Source organism: Hyperoodon ampullatus, assembly GCF_949752795.1.
Source record: "Hyperoodon ampullatus genome assembly, chromosome: X".
NCBI lineage: Eukaryota > Metazoa > Chordata > Mammalia > Artiodactyla > Ziphiidae > Hyperoodon > Hyperoodon ampullatus.
This window is the reverse complement of record NC_136913.1, coordinates 25,700,784-25,724,623: the sequence shown is the minus strand read 5'-3', so window position 1 is coordinate 25,724,623 and position 23,840 is coordinate 25,700,784. Positions and strand designations below refer to the sequence as shown.

The 23,840-nt window shown below is 44.0% G+C and overlaps 1 protein-coding gene across 1 annotated transcript in view; it reads left to right on the top strand.

The window, feature by feature from the left end:
• Positions 1 to 4,935: 4,935 nt before the first annotated feature.
• Positions 4,936 to 23,840, top strand: part of LOC307069603 (uncharacterized protein) — a gene marked incomplete at both ends in the record, with an annotated part of 55,694 nt that continues 36,789 nt past the window's right edge. The window contains 8 exon segments of the mRNA XM_079727985.1: positions 4,936 to 5,559; positions 5,561 to 5,848; positions 5,850 to 5,980; positions 6,567 to 6,866; positions 8,900 to 9,065; positions 9,452 to 9,505; positions 18,428 to 19,302; positions 23,448 to 23,559. Of these exon segments, the coding sequence (XP_079584111.1) occupies positions 4,936 to 5,559; positions 5,561 to 5,848; positions 5,850 to 5,980; positions 6,567 to 6,866; positions 8,900 to 9,065; positions 9,452 to 9,505; positions 18,428 to 19,302; positions 23,448 to 23,559 (2,550 nt within the window).

Genomic DNA, 23,840 nt, shown 5'->3' with positions numbered 1-23,840 from the left:
GGCTAATTTGAAAAAGAACTAAAAAAAATCTGGAAATAAAAATATAGTTATTGAAATTAAAATCCCAATGGACAAAAAAAATTAGAAATATTTAAAACATGCAAAAAATTTCAAGAAACTAGAGGAGCACCATATTAAGCCCCCCAGAATAGAATGTATGAAATAGTGTAGAAATGATTAATTAAAAGACAATGAAGAAAAAAAAAAGGGCTTCCCTGGTGGCGCAGTGGTTGAGCGTCCGCCTGCCGATGCAGGGGACACAGGTTCGTGCCCCGGTCCGGGAAGATCCCACATGCCGCGGAGCGGCTGGGCCCGTGAGCCATGGCCGCTGAGCCTGCGCGTCCGGAGCCTGTGCTCCGCAACGGGAGAGGCCACAACAGTGAGAGGCCCGCATATTGCAAAAAAAAAAAAAAGACAATGAAGCCAACGAACAAAAGCCTACTCTTTGAAAACGCTGATATAACTGACAGTTTTATAGTTATCATCAATTACAAAAGAAAGAAACAGAAGTAAGTGATATTAGTTTAATAATATTGTACAAAATACAGGTGCAGAAGGAATTTAAATATTCTAAGAGAACAGTATAAATATCATTACCAAATGGAAGACAAGGATAGGTTTCTACATAAATATATATTTCATCTAATAAGTTCAGAAGGAATGATAGAAAGAGAAAATTAACATTGTGTAACTCTCAGTTAATTAATGGATAAATATGCTAATCTTCAAAGACTGCAAACATCAACACAAATGGAGACAGACATTAGGTTCCTAGTAATAAAAGTGCACAGTATCACCTATGGAGCAGTCTTTCCAGAAGAAGAAAAAAAAGAGAAAAAAGTTAAACCTTAATCTGATCCAACTTCAACCGATTTAAAGAAATACAGGGGGAGAAGGCCACCAGTGTTGGCATCAGCAAAATCCAGGCCATATGAAACTGGACTGAACATAAGATGAGGGTTATTTTCCCCCCGAACAACAACAGCAACAAAATGACAAGGAAAAAGAAGTAATGTATCTATTGGAGAGGGGGGAGGATAAGATCTATAAGTTAATGGACATAAAAAACAATGACAATGAACAGATTTTATCTGACTCTAATTCAAGGATAAAACATTAAAAAAATATGTCAGGTAAATGTGGAAAATAATTGGACATTTGATGATATCACAGAGTTAGTTTTTTTAAGGTAGGATATGCATAATCCTACCATATAAGGTTTATGTTTCATAAAGGGTACTTATCTTTTGGAAACAGACACTGACATATTTAAAGATGAAATGGTATTATATCTAGGATTTGTTTCTCATTATTTCAGTGGCAGAGATTGGAGTACCTATGGGTATAAGTGGAACCAGACTGACTATGTATTGATAATTGTTGATTCTAATGTCAGGTGTATAGGTTTTACTACACTAGTCTATGTTGTGTACGTTTGAGAATTTCTCCAATGAAAAGAATATACATATTGCCATTAAATTTGAAACCCCAATGAAAATAGACCATTATTTAGAAAAGATATTAATTACCCAATTGATCCAAAGAGAAATAGAAAACCGTAATTGAGAAATACAAACTGAAACTCTCCTCAAAGCTTCAGCCACCTTCAAATGTTTCAGGACAAGGCAGTTCTGCCATATAATAAGCAAAAAATGAACCATTATCTTATGTAAACACATCCAAAGCATACAAAAAGATGGGAAATCTTTCAACTCATTTTCCCAGGCTAGCTCTCCTTGATAAGAAAACCAGCTGAGGACACCCCGAAAACAGAATACTTGAGCCAAGCTCACCCACACATAGGCAAAGATTCTAAATAAACCCAGAGAAGTTTCAATACAGCAGTGAATTAAATGTAGAAAAACGAGGCTGAATCCAAGAAATGTAAAGATGATATAACATTAGGAAAAAACTGCCTAAAATATTACCACATTAACAGATAAAATTTTAAAACGCTTTGACCATGTACTGAAATGCAGAAAAAGCTTTTGAAAAGAACTCAACACTAACGCATAGTAATACCATTTAGCAAACTGACATTAGAAGGGAATTTTCATTTCCTAAAATCTACAGCAACAGAATTGAAATGTGAAACGCAAAGTGTTAGTAGCATTCCCGTTAAGGTAAGGAAGAAGACACAGCAAGCAGTATGCTACCAACTCTACTGTTCAACACTGGACTGGAACGCACAGCCAGAGGATAAGAATACAAAAATAAATAAATGATAGGACTATTAAAAAGAAACAGAAGTTATTCGTTGTAAATTTGATCATCATTTTAGAAAATCCAAAGGAAAAGGCCACGGATTTTTCAAATGAGTAAGTGACTTCAGGAAGCTGGTGTACAGATAACAGTAGTAAAACCAAGAGCCTTGCGTAAAAAGCAGCAATTATTAGAACAGGTATATAATATATTCGTTATAAATGAGACTCAAAATTGAAATGAATTTCAGTACACTGTGCAGCAATGTTAGATAAGATAAAAAGATCTGGGTTACACAAAATTATGCAGGTCTGCTTCTTCCCTGTAGAAGAAGGGAAGTTCTGTTCGAACTTTTCAAACAGAAAGTTCGCAAGGGTATGTATTGATGAACGACGAGATCCCATCGTTACTATGCATTTTCTCTGACAGCTCAGAACCTGTCCTGGTCCCCCTACCTTGTGCTACCGCATCTTCATCTCACATCATGTGTGGGACTCGTACCCATTGTCTGCAAGGGTTTAAGTTGAGAAACTGTCCAGAGCATACAGGGAGGTGATATTTCCCAAGGAGCCTTTAATCAACGCACCAGAAGCCAAAATGAGGCCCTAACTCTGCAGAGAGGACTTTGGGTACCACCCACAACAGAACAGAGGGGCACCACAGAATCAGGCCCCACCTCTGCTGTCGTCCCTCGGAGGCCTGGGGCAGGGGTGACTGGATATGTTGCATACTGACTTCCGTCTTGGGAGTCTAGGAGGTGAGAATGTGTGGTGGGAGGAGCGGTGGCATCGGGTCGGCAGAGGGAGGAATCCAGTTCTACAGGGGTAAGCTAAGGATACTAAGGTTTGAGGGACACTCTAACCCAAAAGACAGAAGGCCCCGTAGTCCTGCCCCGTCGTTGGCCCTGGAAGGTTCTGGGCAGGGATCGTCCAGCATACTGCCCTGGGAATTCTCCCAGGAACTCAGAAAAATAGTAACTTTGGACCAGGGTGTTGGCATTAAGCCAGCAGAGGGAGGAATGCAGGGCCTCTCAGGAGTCAATGAAGAACCCTATGTGAGTTTGGCAGAACTCCCCCTCCCCCATAACAGAGGCGTCTCCTGGGCGCCCTGCCCCGCAGATGGGCCTGGGAGACCCCAGGCATGGGTGGTTGGACTGGGCACACCTGACGTCCTGTCTGGCCGCTCCAGGAGGTGAAGATATTTGACCAGGACGTCTGCCTCAGGCCAGCAGAGGGAGGAGTACCAGGCTTGGCCAGGAGTCAATAAATGCCCCTATTTGCATTCTAGGGGAAACCGCCTTCCCAGAGCAGGGGGTGCTCTACAGAGCCCGGCCCCCGTGGTCAGCCCGGGGAAGCCGCTGGCAGGGCTGTAAGGCCCACGTGCCCCCTCGCTTCACCTACTGGTTGGAGGGGGTAGTGTGGGGGTGGGGGGAGGGAAGGGAGGTATATAGAGCCTTGGTCTAATGCTAGAGGATTCAGGGTAGCAGAGGGAGGAGTCCTAGGGGTGGCTTTAAGTTCAGAACCTTGAGCAAGGACTATAGGGAATTCCTCCCTTAAGACAAAGAGGGCCCCACAGAGCACCACCCCTGTGATAAGCCCTGGTGTCAGGCTAAGCAGGGCTGTCAAGCTATTTCTCACTTTATCATCAGTGGTCACAGGGAGATGAAGGCCCTATTACAAGGAAGTGACCCCACCCAGGCCCTTCTAGAAGTCAAAGTGAGGACTGAGGGGTGGTACACTGAGTCAGGCCCTTGCTCTGTGGCCAGCCCTGGGAAACCATTCAGAGATCCATCATACTGAGTCTGCTCCCCAACCCCCCTGCATATTCCAAGATATCAGGTAAATGAGAGCCTTGGTTTGATTATTATAGGCCTCAGGTCTGCAGAAGGGAGGACACCAGTTAGTCAAGGGGAGGAACTACTATCAGGAACCGGAGGGTTGAGGGTACCACTCATCACAGAACAGAGGGTGTTTCACAGAGCCCTACATGTGACGTCATTCCTGTCAAGGGTCCCCGGTGAAGATATGTTAGACTGAGACCTCCTTAAACTCCTCCTAGGACTTTCAGAGATGTGAGGGCCTTGCTCCAAAGGGGTAGGTCTAAGGTCAGCCAAGGGAGAAATCTCAGGCCCTGCAAGAAACCAAGGTAAGAACTCTGTGTGAGGGGTGAGAATCCTGATTATCCCAGAATGGAGGTGGTCCCACAGAGTTCTGTCATTACTGTCGTCTCAGGGTACACGGGGGCAGGTGTGCTCACATGAGGTCCCCTTTTAGTTTCTTCTCCAGGATGTCAGGGATGTGAGGGCTTTGGAGTGAGGGGTCAGCATCAAAGCAGTTGAGCACAGGACCTCAGGTGCTGCCAGTCAAGGTAATGGCCTTGAATGTGAACTGAAGGAAACACCTGCTACTCCAGAACACAGGAGGCTCCACAGGGCCTCGACTTGCCAGACCCTGTATCAGCTCCAGTTAAGACCCAGGTAGGGCTGGAGAGCTGCAGCCTAAGGTGAACTCTAGTTACTTCCACAGAGTCCTCAGGGGAAAGGCTGATCAGAGAAGAGGAGCCTTATGGGTTCCTAGAGCAGTGCTGGCAAGGAAACCTGCAGAGATGGCCATCGATAAAGCCCAAGGCAGTATCTCCTCACTAAAGAGTACTATAACACCATTTCATCGTCTTTCCTCCAGGTCACCGAGTCATCTACCTTCTTTCCCACACTCCTGCCTGCTGTCAGTCATCATGCCTCGGGGTCAGAAGAGTAAGCTTCGTGCCCATGAAAAACGCCGCCAGGCTCGAGAACAGGCCAGTGGTCTGGTGGAAGCTCAGGCTACTGTACCAGAGGAAGAAGAGTCCCCTTCTTCCTCATCTCCTCATTTCAAAGATGTTCCCCAGAGCTCACCTGCCACTGGAACACCCAGCAGTCTTCAAGTGTCTGGGAGAGTCCGTTCCGCCACCACTACTGCTGCAGCTGTTTCAAGCGTAAGATTTAACAAAGGTGCCGACAATCAAGGGGAGGAAAGGCCAAAAGCCTCCCAGGCCCAGGATACCGCTCAGCACTGGCCCAGAGGCCCTATTGACAAGAAGGTTGTTATGTTGGTGCATTACCTTTTGTATAAGTATCAAATGAAAGAGCCCGTTACCAAGGCAGATATGCTGAGAAATGTAATACAGATGTACAAGAATCACTTCTATGAGATCCTCAGGAAAGCCTCTGAGCATTTGGAGCTGGTCTTTGGCCTTGACGTGAAGGAAGTGGATCCCAACAGGAATACTTATGTCCTTGTCAATAAACTGGAACTAAGCTATGATGCAAAGCCGAGTGATGACAGAGAGGTTCCCAAGACTGGTGTGCTGATGACTGTTCCTGGGCGTGATCTTCACGAAGGGCAACTGCACCACTGAGGAGCAAGTCTGGGAATTGCTGAATATAATGGGGTTGTATGCTGGGAGGAATAACTTCATCTGTGAGGAGCCCAAGAAGCTCATTGCCAAAGATTTGGTGCAGGAAAGGTACCTGGAGTACTGCCACATGGCCAACAGCGATCCTCCGCGCTATGAGTTTCTGTGGGGCCCAAGAGCCCACGCTGAAACCAGCAAGATAAAAGTGCTGGAGGTTCTGGCCAAGATCCATGATACGGTCCCCACTACCTTCCCCATCCTGGTATGAAGAGGCTTTGAGAGATGAGGGAGAGAGAGCCCGAGCCAGGGCTGCAGCCAGGGCTGGCACTGCTGCCCTGGCTAGAGTGCGCTGCAGGGCCATAGCCAGCCGCTTTTCCTACCCTGAGTGAAGGCTGAGGAAGATTATTTACTACATGTTCAAAGAGAACAGCTAATGTTCTCATTAGTGGAAGGCTGGGGCAGGGCTGGAGAAAACAGAGTATAGAACATGTTTGTGTTCCTGTTCTATGTAGTAACTTGGATAAGTTTGCCTAAATGTTGCTCCTTTTAGTAGAAAGTTTAAGTAGCTTCAGAGTCTGAGTTTATGAATGATGTAAATCAGACATTTATTGATGTTTATGAGGTTTAAGAGTAAGAGTTTTACTATTTTATAGAATTGGGAAATTTTCCATCTTATTTAGTTTTTTGGAACAAGATAACATGTCATTGGGTTAGGCATTTCCTTGGAAATGTGAAAAGAAATCAGCAGTAAAATGGTTGGGATCAAGAAATAGAGGAAAAAGTAAAAGGCGATAAATTTTTACATTCCCTTATCACGTTTAGTCTGTTGTCCTGTAAAATTAAGAGATATATACTTGGATGTGCTTACTCTATTCAAGAATGTAGAATTAATTACATCATAAGAAATTAGACCTCTTGCACACTGTCTCATCTATTTCTCAAACATTCCATGAGCATCTGCTCTTTGGCAGGCTCTGGGCTACTACTGGGAATGTCAGGAAAAACAAGACCAACTCTGCCCATAGAATTTTAGAGTCTAGGAACAGCTGTAAAGTAAGGAAGATAATGAGATACACCCTAAGACCTAAGGACAGGTCAAAAGGAGGAGAGGACATAGGAGGATCCAGAAGTGAGCAGTCAAGTGTAAATGCCCTGAGGCCAGTGGGTTTGGGAAATGGCAAGTCCTTCAGTGTGAGTCAGTGCTGTCGTAAGCTGGGAGGCGGGTCAGATGATGCTGTGGGAGTGGTGGGCAAGGGCCAGACCCTCAGAAGGTGTGTCCAGAGTTGAGAGACTAAAGCCTGAAATGGAAAACTTCTAGCAGTTACGTTTGAGTCATGGATAAACCAGAGAAAGTTCTCCACCTGGGGTAAGAATGGAAGGTGACCTACATCCTTTCCAGTGTCCTTTTCCCAGTGCAGTTGAGCACAGCACATGAACTATGTGTTTTATGCTCATCATCCCCAGGGAATTTCTGAGAAATAGGGGTGATCATCTATGACATGCGTGTGGTCAGAAGCCACCACGCTAGCGATCTTTGCTCTGGCCTGGGAGGGACAGAGTCCACTACATTTGAAGTTCATCTTATTTAGGTTGTCTTGTGTGTAATTTGGCAAACCCCAGGTTAGGGCTAGATTTTTAATGGGACTGAAATAAATGAAAATAGAGGTGGTTTGAATGGAAGGACAGTTGGAAGGGATGGAAGGAGTTGGTGCTTGACACAAATTCTGGAATCCCTAAGTTCCACCTAACTGGGGAAGATTTCCCTAGACACACAATAAATAACATAACCTCAAAAACTTATGTAGTAAGTAATTTAGTTTTACTTGCTAAGCATCATGTTAGCTGATATGTTGTGCCATATCATAGGGTGCCCCATATTCTCTGATATCTCTTGGATTAAAAAAAATCATAGAGCAGATTTTGGTAGGGTCTGGGTTCAAAATAATAATAGTAATAACTGTGAATCATGAAAAGACTCAATACTTTCCAGACACTGTGCCTGGTGCTTTCATACATTACATACATCCCAGGAGTCCTACACAGCAGGGCTTATCAAACTCACTTCATAGAAAAGCCTCACAGAGCTTCACAATTTTCCTGAATTCACATGGCTCATGAGTGTCAGAACTGGGACTAGACCTCTGGTCTGAATTCATTTAGGGCTCTCACTGTTCCACTCCTTGAATAAAGCAGTTGCTCTGTCTCTTAATTCAGTTCTACTCTCAACACTCCACAATGTCTTTTAGGCAATGAAATGAAGGACCCTGTTGCCAATGTACTAACTCCAGGTATAATAAGTAAAAATTAAAATGAGAATTAAAAACAATTCAGGATAGGCTGTGAGCTTAATTTACCTAGGCTCCTCCTGCCCCTACCCCCGGAGTTCCTCGAGATCTGACTCTGCCCGTATCCAGCACTTCCAGAAATATATCACTCTTGGCCTGGGTCTTCCTCCTGTCACAATCTAGATCCTGACCTGCTGTCTAGTTTCCTTTCATAAGGCTGCTGTCTGCTCCCAGTGGAAAAAAAAGCCCCAAATCACCTGCCTCTCCCCTGATTTAGAGTCTCCCAATCCCCACAGATGTCCCCTGTCTGTCCCGTCCCTGGCTATTGAATCCCTCTGATAACAACAGCCCCGTCCATGTGGTTGTTTACTTTGGCAGTGAAGTTTAGACGTCTGCTCATCTGCTCTGGGCCCTTCCCCTACACTCAAAGTTTTTTTCCAAATTGGCCTGTGAGTAAAGTCTGGTTTGGCACAGGATCTACGGGTTATTGGAAGATAACCCTGAAGTTAGGGAAGAGATTTTAGAAAGCGGATGAGGTTAGTAAGGAAGGAGAATTTAACCTGGGATTTATTTGAGACTGACCACTGAAACCATACACTGAAGAGTGAGCTTCACTAAGTGGCCAAGAACCAAAGCTTCTTTCCGAAGTGGTAGATGAGGAAGGACCAAGGAAATCGCTGTGTCACAACCATCTGCAGAGGCTGGATTCCTAAGAACTCAGGTTTTTAGGAGGATTTAGTATTTTTCTATTGCTGACAAACAAATTGCCATAAATTAAGGGACTTACAACAACACACATTTATTATCTCACATTTCTGTAGATGGGATATATGGGTTGGCTGTGCTGTTTTCTTTGTTCAGGGCTACACAAAGCCCAAATCAAACTGTTGGAGACTGGGTTCTCGTTGGTACGTGCTGAGAAGAATTGCATTCCACTCTTACTCAGGTTGCTCTCAGAATCCAGTTCTATGAAGAATTCAGTTCTTTGTCGTTATAAGACTGAGGCTGTTTCCTTGCAGACTGTCAGCTGGAGATGCCATAGTTCCTCTAGGCCTTCCTTCAGTCCTTGCAAATGGGCCCCTGCTTCTTAAACAGCACACTGAATCTGTCTCTTGTGGAAACTCTCCTACTTGCCCCTCTGCTGCATCTCTCTTCTGCATCCATCCAGAGAAAAGTTCTCTGCTTGTAAGGGCTCATGTTGTTTGATTGGGCCCACCCAGATAATTCAGTATAACCTCCCTATTTTAAGGTCCATTCCATAATTTTAATTACATACACTAGGTGCCTTTGGCTATGTGACATGACATATTCACAGATTTCAGAGATAAAGCTATGGGCATTATGTGGAATGACTATTGAGTCTACCACTGAGGTAGAAAATGTCTCCTTGGTGGAGATGCCAGCTTTAATAAGAAAAAGAAATTGACCATCATTTTCCTGACTCTCGTCTGTATCTGCTCCAGAGGAAAACCCTGCTTTTCCAGTGTGCCTAGAGACATCTGTACAAGTGTTCAGGCATGTTCAACAGGTGGTGAATAGCAGAGACTCACAAGTATGATTTTTTCATGCAGCAGAAGGAAGAAGAAAAATCTCAGTGTACTGAGATTACAGAGGTTACTGAAAAGGTCAGTGCAGAACGGTGCTAAGAATAAAGAAGGGTGCGTCCTCCCTGCTGAGATTTAGGAGATCCTTTTGAAAGCTGAGGTGACCCTGTATTTGAAAAACACAGGTCACATACTGACACTAGAAAAAGTTGTTGAATTGCAAGGATATTTGAACTTCTCAGAAAATCCTCCAGGAATGACGAGGGCTAATGTCATAACAAATTTTAATAGTTGCTCTTTTTTGAGCAACTACTGTGTGACAGTTAATCAATTACAGGAAAACATCTGTAAAAATACAAACACATGGAGGCTAAACAATACACTACTATATAACCAAGAGATCACTGAAGAAATCAAAGAGGAAATCAAAAAATGCCTAGAAACAAAGGACAATGGAGACATGACGACCCAAAACCTATGGGATGCAGCAAAAGCAGTTCTAAGAGGGAAGTTTATAGCAATACAGTCCTACGTTAAGAAACAGGAAACATCTCAAATAAACAACCTAACCTTGCACCTTAAGCAATTAGAGAAAGAAAAACAAAAAAACCCCAAAGTTAGCAGAAGAAAAGAAATGATAAAAATCAGATCAGAAATAAATGAAAAAGAAATGAAGGAAACGATAGCAAACATCAATAAAACTAAAAGCTGGTTCTTTGAGAAGATAAACAAAATTGATAAACCATTAGCCAGAGTCATCAAGAAAAAAAGGGAGAAGACTCAAATCAATAGAATTAGAAATGAAAAAGGAGAAGTAACAACTGATACTGCAGAAATACAAAAGATCATGAGAGATTATTACAAGCAACTCTATGCCAATAAAATGGACAACCTGGAAGAAATGGACAAACGCTTAGAAAAGCACAACCTACTGAGACCGAACCAGGAAGAAACAGAAAATATGAACAGACCAATCACAAGCACTGAAATTGAAACTGTGATTAAAAATCTTCGAACATGGGCTTCCCTGGTGGCGCAGTGGTTGAGAATCTGCCTGCTAATGCAGAGGACACAGGTTCGAGCCCTGGGCTGGGAGGATCCCACATGCCGTGGAGCAACTAGGCCCGTGAGCCACAACTACTGAGCCTGCACGTCTGGAGCCTGTGCTCCGCAAGAAGAGAGGCCACGACAGTGAGAGGCCCACACACCGCGATGAAGAGTGGCCCCCACTTGCCACAACTAGAGAAAGCCCTCGCACAGAAATGAAGACCCAACACAGCAAAAATAAATTAGTTAATTAATAAACTCCTACCCCCAACATCTTCTTTAAAAAAAAAAAAAAATCTTCCAACAAACAAAAGCCCAGGACCAGGGCTTCCCTGGTGGTGCAGTGGTTGAGAGTCCGCCTGCTGATGCAGGGGACACGGGTTCGTGCCCCAGTCCAGGAAGATCCCACATGCCGCGGAGTGGCTAGGCCCGTGAGCCATGGCTGCTGAGCCTGCGCGTTCGGAGCCTGTGCTCCGCAACGGGAGAGGCCACAAAAGTGAGAGGCCCGCGTACCGCAAAAAAAAAAAAAAAAAAGCCCAGGACCAGATGGCCTCACAGGTGAATTCTATCAAACATTTAGAGAAGAGCTAACACCTATCCTTCTCAAACTCTTCCAAAATATAGCAGAGGGAGGAACACTCTCAAACTCGTTCTACGAGGCCATCATCACCCTGATACTAAAACCAGACAAGGATGTCACAAAGAAGGAAAACTACAGGCCAATGTCACTGATGAACATAGATGCAAAAATGCTCAACAAAATACTAGCAAACAGAATCCAACAGCAAATCAAAAGGATCATACACCATGATCAAGTGGGGTTTATTCCAGGAATGCAAGGATTCTTCAATATATGCAAATCAATCAACGTGATACACCATATTAACAAACTGAAGGAGAAAAACCATATGATTATCTCAATAAATGCAGAGAAAGCTTTCGACAAAATTCAAAACCCATTTATGATAAAAACCCTCCAGAAAGTAGGCATAGAGGGAACTTTCCTCAACATAATAAAGGCCATATATGACAAACCCACAGCTAACATCATCCTCAATGGTGAAAAACTGAAAGCATTTCCACTGAGATCAGGAACAAGACAAGGTTGCCCACTCTCACCACTCTTATTCAACATAGTTTTGGAAGTATTAGCCACAGCAATCAGAGAAGAAAAGGAAATAAAAGGAATCCAAATCAGAAAAGAAGAAGTAAGGCTGTCACCGTTTGCAGATGACATGATACTATACATAGAGAATCCTAAAGATGCTACCAGAAAACTACTAGAGCTAATCAATGAATTTGGTAGAGTCGCAGGATACAAAATTAATGCACAGAAATCTCTGGCATTCCTATACACTAATGATGAAAAACCTGAAAGTGAAATCAAGAAAACACTCCCATTTACCACTGCAACAAAAAGAATAAAATATCTAGGAATAAACCTACCTAAGGAGACAAAAGACCTGTATGCAGAAAATTATAAGACACTGATGAAAGAAATTAAAGATGATACAACTAGATGGAGAGATATACCATGTTCTTGCATTGGAAGAATCAACATTGTGAAAAGGACTCTACTAACCAAAGCAATCTACAGATTCAATGCAATCCCTGTGAAACTACCACTGGCATTTTTCACAGAACTAGAACAAAAAAATTCACATTTTGTATGAAAACACAAAAGATCCCGAATAGCCAAAGCAATCTTGAGAACGAAAAACAGAGCTGAAAGAATCAGGCTCCCTGACTTCAGACTATACTACAAAGCTACAGTAATCAAGACAGTATGGTACTGGCACAAAAACAGAAAGATAGATCAATGGAACAGGATAGAAAGCCCAGAGATAAACCCACGCACATATGGTCACCTTATCTTTGATAAAGGAGGCAGGAATGTACAGTGGAGAAAGGACAGCCTTTTCAATAAGTGGTGCTGGGAAAACTGGACAGGGACATGTAAAAGTATGAGATTAGATCACTCCCTAACACCATACACAAAAATAAGCACAAAATGGATTAAAGACCTAAACGTAAGGCCAGAAACTACCAAACTCTTAGAGGAAAACATAGGCAGAACACTCTATGACATAAATCTCAGCAAGATCCTTTTTCACCCACCTCCTAGAGAAATGGAAATAAAAATGAAAATAAACACATGGGACCTAATGAAACTTAAAAGCTTTTGCACAGCAAAGAAAACCATAAACAAGACCAAAAGACAACCCTCAGAATGGGAGAAAATATTTGCAAATGAAGCAACTGACAAAGGATTAATCTCCAAAATTTACAAGCAGCTCATGCAGCTCAATAATAAAAAAACAAACAACCCAATCCAAAAATGGGCCGAAGACCTAAATAGACACTTCTCCAAAGAATATATACAGACTGCCAACAAACACATGAAAGAATGCTCAACATCATTAATCATTAGAGAAATGCAAATCAAAACTACAATGAGATATCATCTCACACAGTCAGAATGGCCATCATCAAAAAATCTAGAAACAATAAGTGCTGGAGAGGGTGTGGAGAAAAGGGAACACTCTTGCACTGCTGGTGGGAATGTGAATTGGTACAGCCACTATGGAGAACAGTATGGAGGTTCCTTAAAAAACTACAAATAGAACTACCATATGACCCAGCAATCCCACTACTGGGCATATACCCTGAGAAAACCATAATTCACAAAGAGACATATACCAAAATGTTCATTGCAGCTCTATTCACCACAGCCCGGAGATGGAAACAACCTAAGTGTCCATCATTGGATGAATGGATAAAGAAGATGTGGCACATATATACAATGGAATATTACTCAGCCATAAAAGGAAACGAAATTGAGCTATTTGTAATGAGGTGGATGGACCTAGAGTCTGTTATACAGAGTGAAGTAAGTCAGAAAGAGAAAGACAAATACCGTATGCTAACACATATATATGGAATTTAAGAAAAAAAAATGTCATGAAGAACCTAGGGGGAAGACAGGAATAAAGACACAGACCTACTAGAGAATGGACTTGAGGATATGGGGAGGGGGAAGGGTAAGCTGTGACAAAGAGAGAGAGAGGCATGGACATATATACAGTACCAAACATAAGGTAGATAGCTAGTGGGAAGCAGCCGCATAGCACAGGGAGATCAGCTCGGTGCTTTGTGACCACCTAGAGGGGTGGGATAGGGAGGGTGGGAGGGAGGGAGACGCAAGAGGGAAGAGATACGGGAACATATGTATATGTATAACTGATTCACTTTGATATAAAGCAGAAACTAACACACCATTGTAAAGCAATTATACTCCAATAAAGATGTAAAAAACAAAAACAAAAACAAACAAACAAACATTCTAACAATAGGAAGAAATTCCAATTCCTCTTCCTTACCATGTTCGTCCAAAATTCATCCTTGCCCAGAGGTAACTGCATTAAAAATTCTTCTGTGTAATATTTTAGCATTTATTCCAGGCCTAATCTTACATACCTGTGCTAGAAATATACACTGTAAGTTTTTAAAATACATGTATAACACTATTGTTCTGACTTTTGCCCTTGTCACTGAATAAAATGAATGAAGGATCTTTCCGTGAGAGCATATATAGATCGTGTCGCTCTTTTAACTACTCCCTAGAATTCTAAAGTGTGTATGTGTTGTAATTAATTTAACCATTCTCTTTCTGACAGACACACAAGTTGTTTCTCATTTGCTGCTATGATTAACAGAACTGACATCAACATCATCGAACATCAACCTCGGGCAAATGTGCATGTTTTATCATAGGAAAGATGTACAAAAGTGCAATTAGGTTAAAGTGGAAGGAGTGTTATGATAGTAAACTTTTATGAATATTGCTGATATTCTGTTCCAAGAATGCTATACCAAATTATCTTCTCACATATTTATGTATGTGAATAAATTAAGCTCTCATTGTTATTTTATCAAACTTTTAAATTTTGGTCAAACTTTTGATTGAAAATATATCATCTCACTGTTACTTTAATTTTTATTTCCCTATTTTCTAAATAGATCGAGCAGAAAATTAATTTAGTCCTTCACCCATATAAAGCAAAGTTTCTTCAGTGATATCTTAAGTACCACGATTGCCCTAGGTGCATGCTTTAAGAATTCTGATATGTCAACTAAATGTTCCCTTTACTTTGAGAAGCAAGGATTTGTCAGAATGATCAGGTGCCAGGAAATGAGCCTGGACAGGAAAACATCACTACGTGAGGGACATCAGGAGGATGTTGGGAGGGGTGATGGTGGGATGGGGGGAGTAATTTCCAGAATCCATGAGAGAGATCAAATATTGAAACAAGTCCAGAGAGCCTATAGGGCAGCTGGAAGTCGGGGACCCGTATATGGACTTCAGCAAAAGGTGGAAAAGGTACAAGGAGGAGAGGAGGTGGAGAATCTGGTGGAGGGTACTGGACAGCTTACATGGAAAGGCTAGGGAATCTCTGGATCATCATTATCACCCTGAAGTTGTAGAGTGGTCTGAGTGGGAAGGTCTACTGGATCAAAGTACCAGAGGCACGCCTGATACCCCACCCTCCCTTAGAATCCCCCTACCCAATGTCAGGCAGAGTATAGCTAGCTCACCTGTGTCATCCACCAAGTGAGGTTACTGACGGATTCTGGGAGGGTACATCTCTTCACTACTCTGGTGGTTCCGTGCATCCTTGCCAGTGTACCAGGGCTGAGAGCTGTCTTGATGCCTGAGGGAGACGACTATTTCTCCCCATGTATGTGGCCCTCCTACTGCTGAGGCTGAGGCTATGCAAGTGGATGGAATTGGTTGGTGATCCAGGTCAGTTTTTAAGTGGGCAAGTATTACTAATGAGTAGAAGGGGGTGTGCAGATGCAAGGAGGGGGAAACTGGAGGAGGAATTCCCTAAGGCTAATTACCTCAGTGACTCTGGGAATAAAGGGCTGAGTATAGACATGCCTTGAAAAACAACTCAGGCGTTATCCTCAGCTTGCACTGCCTCCATGGTTCCTGATTTCTTTGCACACCAGAGGGCAGAAGTACTTTGGCTCTGTTTGGTGGTCTGTGTTGCTACCAGATACTGACTGGAGTAGGGAGCTGGCCCACAATGCAAACATTTACAGGGCAGATGGAGAACCATGTAGTTTGTGTAGTTCCTTGTTAAATGGACTGGGGATGACAGATATATGTGGAATCCAAAGCTATATCTCTCTTATGGCAATAACTCTTATGGTTTAACATGATTGAATTAAAATTAAAAAAAGAAAATTCTGTTCCAGCCATTCCTGAAATCATCACAGTGATCTGTAGTAAATACAGTAAAATCAAACTCTGAAGTGAGGTCAGTGGACCAGCCTGTCAGTTTCAGGCTGGCCGATGGAGGAATCCCAGGCCCTAACAAAATTAAAGGTGAGGACTCTGAATGAGGTCAGAGGGACCAGCCATTCCAGAACAGAAGGTGCCACCATACAGAGGCCCATCCCTGTTGTCAGCCTTGGGAAGCTCCAGAAAGGGTGGCTGGAAATGGCTTCCCTTGAATTCTGTCTCTGGGTGTCTAAGGGATGTGAACAATTTGATCTGAGGTGGGCAGCATCAGGTTAGCAGAGGGAAGAGTTCCTGTCTCTGCTTGGAGTTTAGGTAAGGTCCCTGATTTAGTTTGAGGGGACCCCGCACCCCAGAAGAGTGGACCCCAGGGCCTCACCCCTGCTTTCAGTCCTGGCAAGTTCTGTGCAGGGATTTCCTAAAGTAGTGCCTTCTGCATTTCCCCTCTGGGGACTCAAAAAGTTGGGGGCATTGGACCTGAGTGTCAGCTCAATGGAGAGTAGGTCCCAGGCACTAACAGAAGTAAACATGAGAATACTGTTTGATTTCTGAAGGAACCCCAGAACATGTGGGCAGCAGAGTGGCCTGCTCCTGGTGTCAGCTCTGGGAAACCCCGGTATGGCTGTGAGGCTCAAGAAGTCCCTTCACCTCACCCTTTGAAACCTGGAGAGCGATGTATGGAGGGCCTTGGTTTCAGTCTAGTTAACCAGAGGGAGGATACACAGGATCAGCCCGGAGTTTAAAAAAAAAAAAAACCCTATGTGAATTCCAAGGGAATCCGCACCCGTAGAACAAAGTCGAACCCATAGAACCCCGCCCCCTCGCCCCATGTCAGTCCTGGGAGACCCCAGGCAAAGCTGGCCGGAAGTGGTGCACTCTGATATATCTGCCTTGGGGTCTCAGGGAAGTGAAGGCATAGGTCTGAGGGGAGCGGTGTCTTGTACGCTAAGGGAGGCACTCTGGGCTCTACCTGGAATTACAGGAAAGATCCTGAGTTAGATGTGAGTGTACCGCCCGTCGCAGACTAGAGAGGCTCCCAGAGAGCCCCGCTCCTGCTATCAGCCCTTAAAGAAACCAAGCAGGAATGTAGCAACCTCTGAGAACCTTCTAAATTTCCTCTGAGGGGCCTGAGGCGGGTGAGGGCGGTGGAACCAGGGTGTCAGCTTCAAACTAGCAGAGGGACGGGTCCCAGGCCCTAAAGGACTAAAGGCAAGGACCCTGGGCAAAGTCTGAGAGAACCACCCGCCCCGGGCACATAGGTGGCCTTGCAGAGCCCAGCCTCTTTTGCCAGCCGCGGCGAGGGGCCTAGGTAGGGGTAAGGATGTGACGCAGGCCAACTTCTGCCTGTGGTGTCTGAGGAGGCAGCATCAGGTCAGTCCAGGGAGAAGCTCCAGGCTCTGTGTGGAATTACGGTAAAGACCCAGAGTTAGGATTGAGGGGACCGGTCAGTCCAGATTAAAGGGCTCCCCAGAGAGTTCCGCCCTGCTCTCAGCCCTGAGAAAACCTGCACGGCAATCATCTGACGGAACGACCTGTACGTATCTTCAAAATTTCCCCTGAGGGGATGAGGGCAGAGCAGGGTGTCAGCTTCAGACCAACAGCGAGACGGGTCCCAGGCTTTAATGGGGGTAGAGGCGACGTCTGTCTCTTGGTGTTCGTGGGGGAATGAACACTCGAGAATGGGAGGTGCATCCAGGCCCCGCGGCCTGTTACAGCGAGGGCGCCGAGTGAGGTCTTGGGGAACTCCCACCCCTGACAAAGGCGGCCTCGCAAAGCCCCACCACCGCTGTCAGCCCTAAGCGGCCTCCCGTAAGGGGGTGAGGCCGAGGCATCCCCTCGTGTGCTCCTCGGGCACTCTCAGCAAGACGAAGTCTGGGCTGAGACGGCAGCCTCATGGTCATTAAAGGGAGGGAATCCAAGCTTTCCCAACCACCAGTGTGAGGATCCCGAGTGAGGACCGGGGGGACCACCTGCCTCAGAACAGTGGGGGTCACAGAGAATCCTATCCATGCCATTAGCCCCGAGGGTACCTGGGGCAGATAGGTTAGACTGAGGCCTCCCTAACCTCCTCCTCAGGACTTTCAGGATTTGAGGGCCTTGCTCTGAGAGTATAGGTCTTATGTCAGCAGAGGGAGGAGTCCCAAGCCCTACCAGAAGCGAAAGTGAGGGCACTGAGTGAGGACTGAGACCGCTAATCATCCAAGGATAGAGAGGGTCCCACAAGGATAGATAGGTTCTCTTCCCTGTGCATCCCCAGGCAAGTGTGGTACAATGAAGTTCTGCTCATTTCCACTTCTGGGGTCTCAGAGTGACAAGGATTTTGAAATGAGGGGTCAGCATCAGACCAGTAGAGCACAGGAACCCCAGGGCTTGCCAAAAGTGAAGTGATGACACTCTGTTCGTTAACTCGGAACAGAGCCACTGCTCTAAGCCCCAGTGAGCCCCAGGCAGATTTGGTAGGTAGGAGTTAAGGTACACCCTAGTTATTTCCACAGGGTCCTCAGGGAAGAGGCAAATTAGAGAATAGGAACTTTGTGGGCTCCTAGAACAGTGCCCTCAAGGAAACCTGCAGAGGCGGCCTTCAGTAGAGGCCAAGGCTGTATCTATCTCCCTGTTGAAGTGGCCCAGCAATCTCATCCTCTTTCCTTTAGGTCACTGAGTCACCCGCCACTTGCCTGCTGCTTTTGTTGAAAGTCATCATGCCTCGGGGTCAGAAGAGTAAGCTCTGTGCCCATGAGAAATGCTGCCAGGCCCGAGACGAGCCCGAGGATCTGGTAGGTGCTCAGGCCACTGTGAGAGGGGGAGAAGAGTTCCCGTCTTCTTCCCCTCCTCATTGCAAAGCTATTTCCAAAAACTCACCTATTGCTTGGTCATGTTGCAATCCACAGGGTCAGAGAGCCAGAGCTGTTTCATACACTGAGCCCATCTACAGAGGCCATATGGATGAGAAGGTGGTTATACTGGTGTACTACCTGCTGTACAAGCATCAAATGAAAGAGCCTATTACCAAGGCAGACATGCTGAGAAATATAATCCAGATTTATAGGAACCACTTCCTTGAGATCCTCAAGAGAGCTTCTGAGCACCTGGAGATGATCTCTGGCCTTGACCTGAAGGAAGTGGATCCCTACTGGCCCATCTATGTCCTTGTCAACAAGCCAGAACCAAGCTATGATGCAAACCTGAGCGATGATAAAGAGGTTCCCAAGACAGGCCTGTTAATGGCTGTTCTGGGTGTGATATTGACTAAGGGCAATTGTGCCACTGAGGAGCAAGTCTGGCAAATATTGAATGTGATGGGGTTATATGAGGGGAGGAAGCACTTCATTTTTGGGGAGCCCAGGAAGCTTATCACCAAAGATGTAGTGCGGGAAAGGTACCTGGAGTACTGTCAGGTGCCCAACAGTGATCCTCCACGCTATGAGTTTCTGTGGGGCCCGAGAGCCCACACTGAAACCAGCAAGATGAAAGTGCTGGAGGTTCTGGCCAAGATCCATGATACGGTCCCCAGTGCCTTCCCATCCTGGTATGAAGAGGCTTTGAGAGATGAGGGAGAGAGAGCCTGAGCCAGAACTGCAGCCAGGGCTGGCACTACTGCCCTGGCCAGCGTGTGCTCCAGGGCCATAGCCAGCAGCTCCTCCCGCCCCAACAGAGTCTGAGGCAGATTCTTCACATTGTTGTTAAAAAGAGAAGTCCACATTCTAAGTAGTAGAAGGTTGGGGTGGGGCTGCAGACAACGTAGTGTATAACATATATTTGTGTTTCTGTTCCATGTAGTAACTTGGATAATTTTTGAAAGTATTGTTCCTTTTAATAGAAGGTTTAAGTAGCTTCATAATCCCAGTTTATGAGTGATGTTGCTCAAACACTGATTGCTGTGAATGAGATTTAAGAGTAAGAGTTTTATTATTTCATAAAACTAATTGGAAAAGTTCTACCTTATTTAGTAATTTGGAATAAGATAACATGGCAATAGACGAGGCATTTCCTTGGAAATGTGAAAAATTCAACAATGTAATAGTTGGGGTCAAGAAATGGAGAAATAAATAAAAGATGATAAATTCTTGGCTTCATTTATCACTTTTGGTCTGTTATTTCATAACATGATAAATATATATATAAATAAAATAATATTGTAATAAACATTATTGTAATAATATTTATTATTATTAATATTGGAGAAATAATATTGTAATAAATTAGACCTCTTTTTCAGTGGCCCACTTTTTTCTCCCTTAACAATAACTAAGCATCTAATCTTTGCAAAGCTCCCTGTTAGTATGGGGAATACTAAGATGAACAAGAACCATTCCTGCCCATAGAATTTTAAAGTAGAATTTTAAAGTCTTGGAGCAGCTATGATGTAAGAAATATTGTAAGATATCCCCTACCACTAAAAGGACAAGTCAAAAGATGGTGTGAGGACTTGGGGGTTTTAATTGTAGTGAAATGTAAATATCCCATGGTAAAAGGGTTTGAGACCTTGGGAAACTGCAAGCCCTTCAGTGGGAGGTAATTTTAATTAAGCTGCGTGGTGGGTCAGATGAGTTTGTTTGAGCGGTAGGCAGAGACTAAAATCTCAGATGATGTGTCTCAGATTGAGAGACCAAAGCCTGGAATGGAAAGCTGCTTTTAGCAGTTACTTCAAGACCATGTATAAAGCAGAGCGATCTTCACCTGGGGCGGGAGTGGAATAGGGCCTGTGCTCTTTTTCCAGTGTGGGGGAACATAGTCCACAAAATAGGTGATTTGTGCACATTATAACAAGGGAGTGTCTGAGAATTAAGGGTGATACTTATATGAGGCAGGATGCTCAGAAGCCACTGTGCTGGCAATCTTTGCCTTGGGCTGGGAGAGACATAGTCCATCCAATAGATGGGCATTTTAATTAGGTTATCTGGGATGTAATTTGGTAAACTCTAAGTTAGAACTAGATTTGTGATGGAGGTAAAGTAATTGCAAACACAAGTGTTTTGGATGGAAGGGAAGATATAAGGGAGGGATGGAAATAGACTTTGACACAAATTTCAGGAATTTTGAGTTGCATCAAACTGGGTAGGGTCCCCCACACCAGTAATAAATAATATATCCTAAGAAAATTTATACAGCAAGTAACTTAGTTTAACATGCTAAGCAACATATTGGCTGATTTCTTATGCCATATCCTAGAGAGCTACAAATTCTATGATATTTCCTGGATTAAAAAAATAATAAACCAGAGGGGGAAGTTAGTAGGTTTTAGGGTGAAAATAATTATAGTAATAACTAAAGTTTAGTAAAACCCAATAAATGCCAGAGACTGTGCCAGTGTCTTGCATAAGTTACATTCCAACATTCCTATTTACATGATATATGTGAAGCAAGGGCAAGAGGACTACTTATCAAGTCCATTTCACAGATGAAGACTCTGAGGCTCACAGAGTTTTGCAATTTTCCTGAGTTCACCTGGCTTGTAAGTGACAGAGCTGGGACTAGAACCCTGGTCTGAATTCCTCTAGAGCCCACACTGTTCCACCCCTCCCAGCCTGAGGCCAACCTTCTATCTTTTAATTCATTTCTCTTCTTATTACTCCACAATGTCTCCCGGTAAATAAAAAAAGAAGGTATCTGCAGCCAATGTACTAAACCCAGGTGTATTAATAAAGTGAAAATGAGAATTAAACACCAAGTGAGGACTATCTATGGCCTGCATTTGCCTAAGGTTCTCCTGCCCCTATCCAAAGGGTTCTTTTAGGGCTGATTCTACCCAGTGCTTGTACATGGGATCAGATCCAGTCCTTTCCGAATTACATCGCTCTTCCCCTGGGTCTTCCCCAGTGTGCCCTCATGCCCACATCTGGATCCTGACCTGCTGTCCAGCTCTCCCCTGCTTCATTTTATAAGGCTGCACTGCTCCAGTGGAACAGAAAAACCCAGAATCACCCACCTTTCCCCTGATTTAGAGCATTCCAACTCCCTGCAGACATCCCGTCTGTCCCATCCCTGACTGTGGAATCTCTCTTCTAGCAGCAGCCCCAACCACTGTTGTTTACTTTGGAGGTGAAGTTTAGAAGTCTGCTCATCTGCTCTGGGTGCTTCCACCACACTTTCAAAATTTTTTCCAAATTGGCTTGTGAGTAGATTAGGCACAGGATCTACAGGTTCTTGCAAGATAAACCTGAAGTTAGAAGGTTTTAGAAAGCAGACAAGGTTAGAAAGAAAAGAGAATTTAATCTGCCGACTTATTTGAGACTGGCCACTGAATCTGTACACTGATGAGTGAGCTTAACTAAGTGGCAAAGAACCAAAGCCTCCCTTCTAAATGGTAGATGAGGAAGGACCAAGGAAATCACTGTGTCACAACCATCTGCCTAGACTGGATTCTAACAGACCCTGTAGCCCTTCCAGAAGTTTATGCCAGTATTCCACATATTGCCACAAATTTAGCAGTTTACAACAACACAAATTTATTCTCTCACATGTCTGTGGGTGAGAAATCCAAGTTGCTTCTGCTGGTTTCTCTGTTCTGGGTTTCACAAGGCCCAAGTCAAGCTTTCAGCTGCCAGACCTCTCCTCATGAATTCTGGGAACAATTTCCTTCCAAAAGCATTCAGGTTTTGGCAGAACCCAGTTCTTTGTGATAATAAGACCGAGGCCCCGTTTTCTTGCTGACTGTCAGCTGGAGCTGCCACGGTTTCTCCATACCTCTCCCCTGTCCTCACATGTGGGCCCATATATTTTGAGTCAGCAATTAAACTTTGAATCTTTCTCATGCTTGGCATTTCTTGAACTTCCCTGTCCGCCACATCTCTCTTCTGCAGCAAGCCAGAGAAGGTTCTCTGCTTGTAAGGGGTCATGTCATTAGATTACCTGGGGTCCAGCCAGGTATTCCAGTATAATATCTTTATCTTAAAGTCGTTTGCATAACCTTACCACATCTGCAAAGTGCCTTTGGCCATGTAACATAACATATTCACAGGTTTCAGGGATAAGGTATGGGCATCTTCATGGAGCAATTATTCAGTCTACCAACAATGTAGAACATATCTCCCTGGTGGACATGCCACCTTTGATAAGAAAAAAAAATTGACCATCATTTTCCTGACTCCTGCCTGTATCTGCCCAAGAGGAAAACCCTGGTTTTCCAGCGTGCCTAAAGACACCTGTACAAGTGTTCAGGCATGTTCATCAGGTGATGGGCAGCAGAGGCTCACAAGCTGTGATTTTTGACCATGCAGAAAAAGGAAGAAGAAAAGTTTCAGTGTATTGAGACTACTGTAAAGGTAAGTGCAGAAAGGTACTATTTAGTGACAAAAGGTGACTGACACCTCCCTGCTGAGATTTACAGTGTCCTTTAGAAAACTGGTGTGAGCCTGTATCTGAAAACACCTGTCACATAGCAGACACTAGAAAAAGTTGGAGGGTTGCAAGGCAATTTTTGCCTTCTCAGAAACTTCTCCAAGAATGAAGAGGGCTTTTGTATACAAATTGTAAGTGTTGTACTTTACTGATGATCTCCTACTCTGTTAACTGTTTGTGGAGAGATTGCAAGACTGTATCATCCAGTCCACTTGTATTAGAAAGGGTTTTGTGACTACCCTTGCCACTGAAATATGAACAGAAACAATGTCCTTTTCAGACCAAGGCATTTGACAGTCAGTGTGCTACCTCGATGCTTTCTGTTCAATTAAGCAGCAAACATGCAAAGCCTGTGCTGAGATGTGGATCCACACGGTGGAAGCAGCCTGGATCCCTGGGTCACGTGACAGCAGAGACACTGGCCAAACCAAGGCAAGCTTTACGTGTAGGAGAGAGAAACTTTTGAAGTGTTGTCATTCAGGTTTCCGGCTTCGTCCTACATTTCTGCTAACAGATACTTTATCTGAATAACACACAGCTACAATTATTTCTGTTGTCCGTCTTAAATATACTAATTACAATAGAAATACTGCATATATTCTTGATGCTAGAAAAATATGGATGAATCCAAATCCCATTCCTTATTTCATCCTCCAAGATTCAGCCTTACTCACAGGTAACCATAATTTTTAAATGTTGTATATATTATATTAAAATATATTCTGG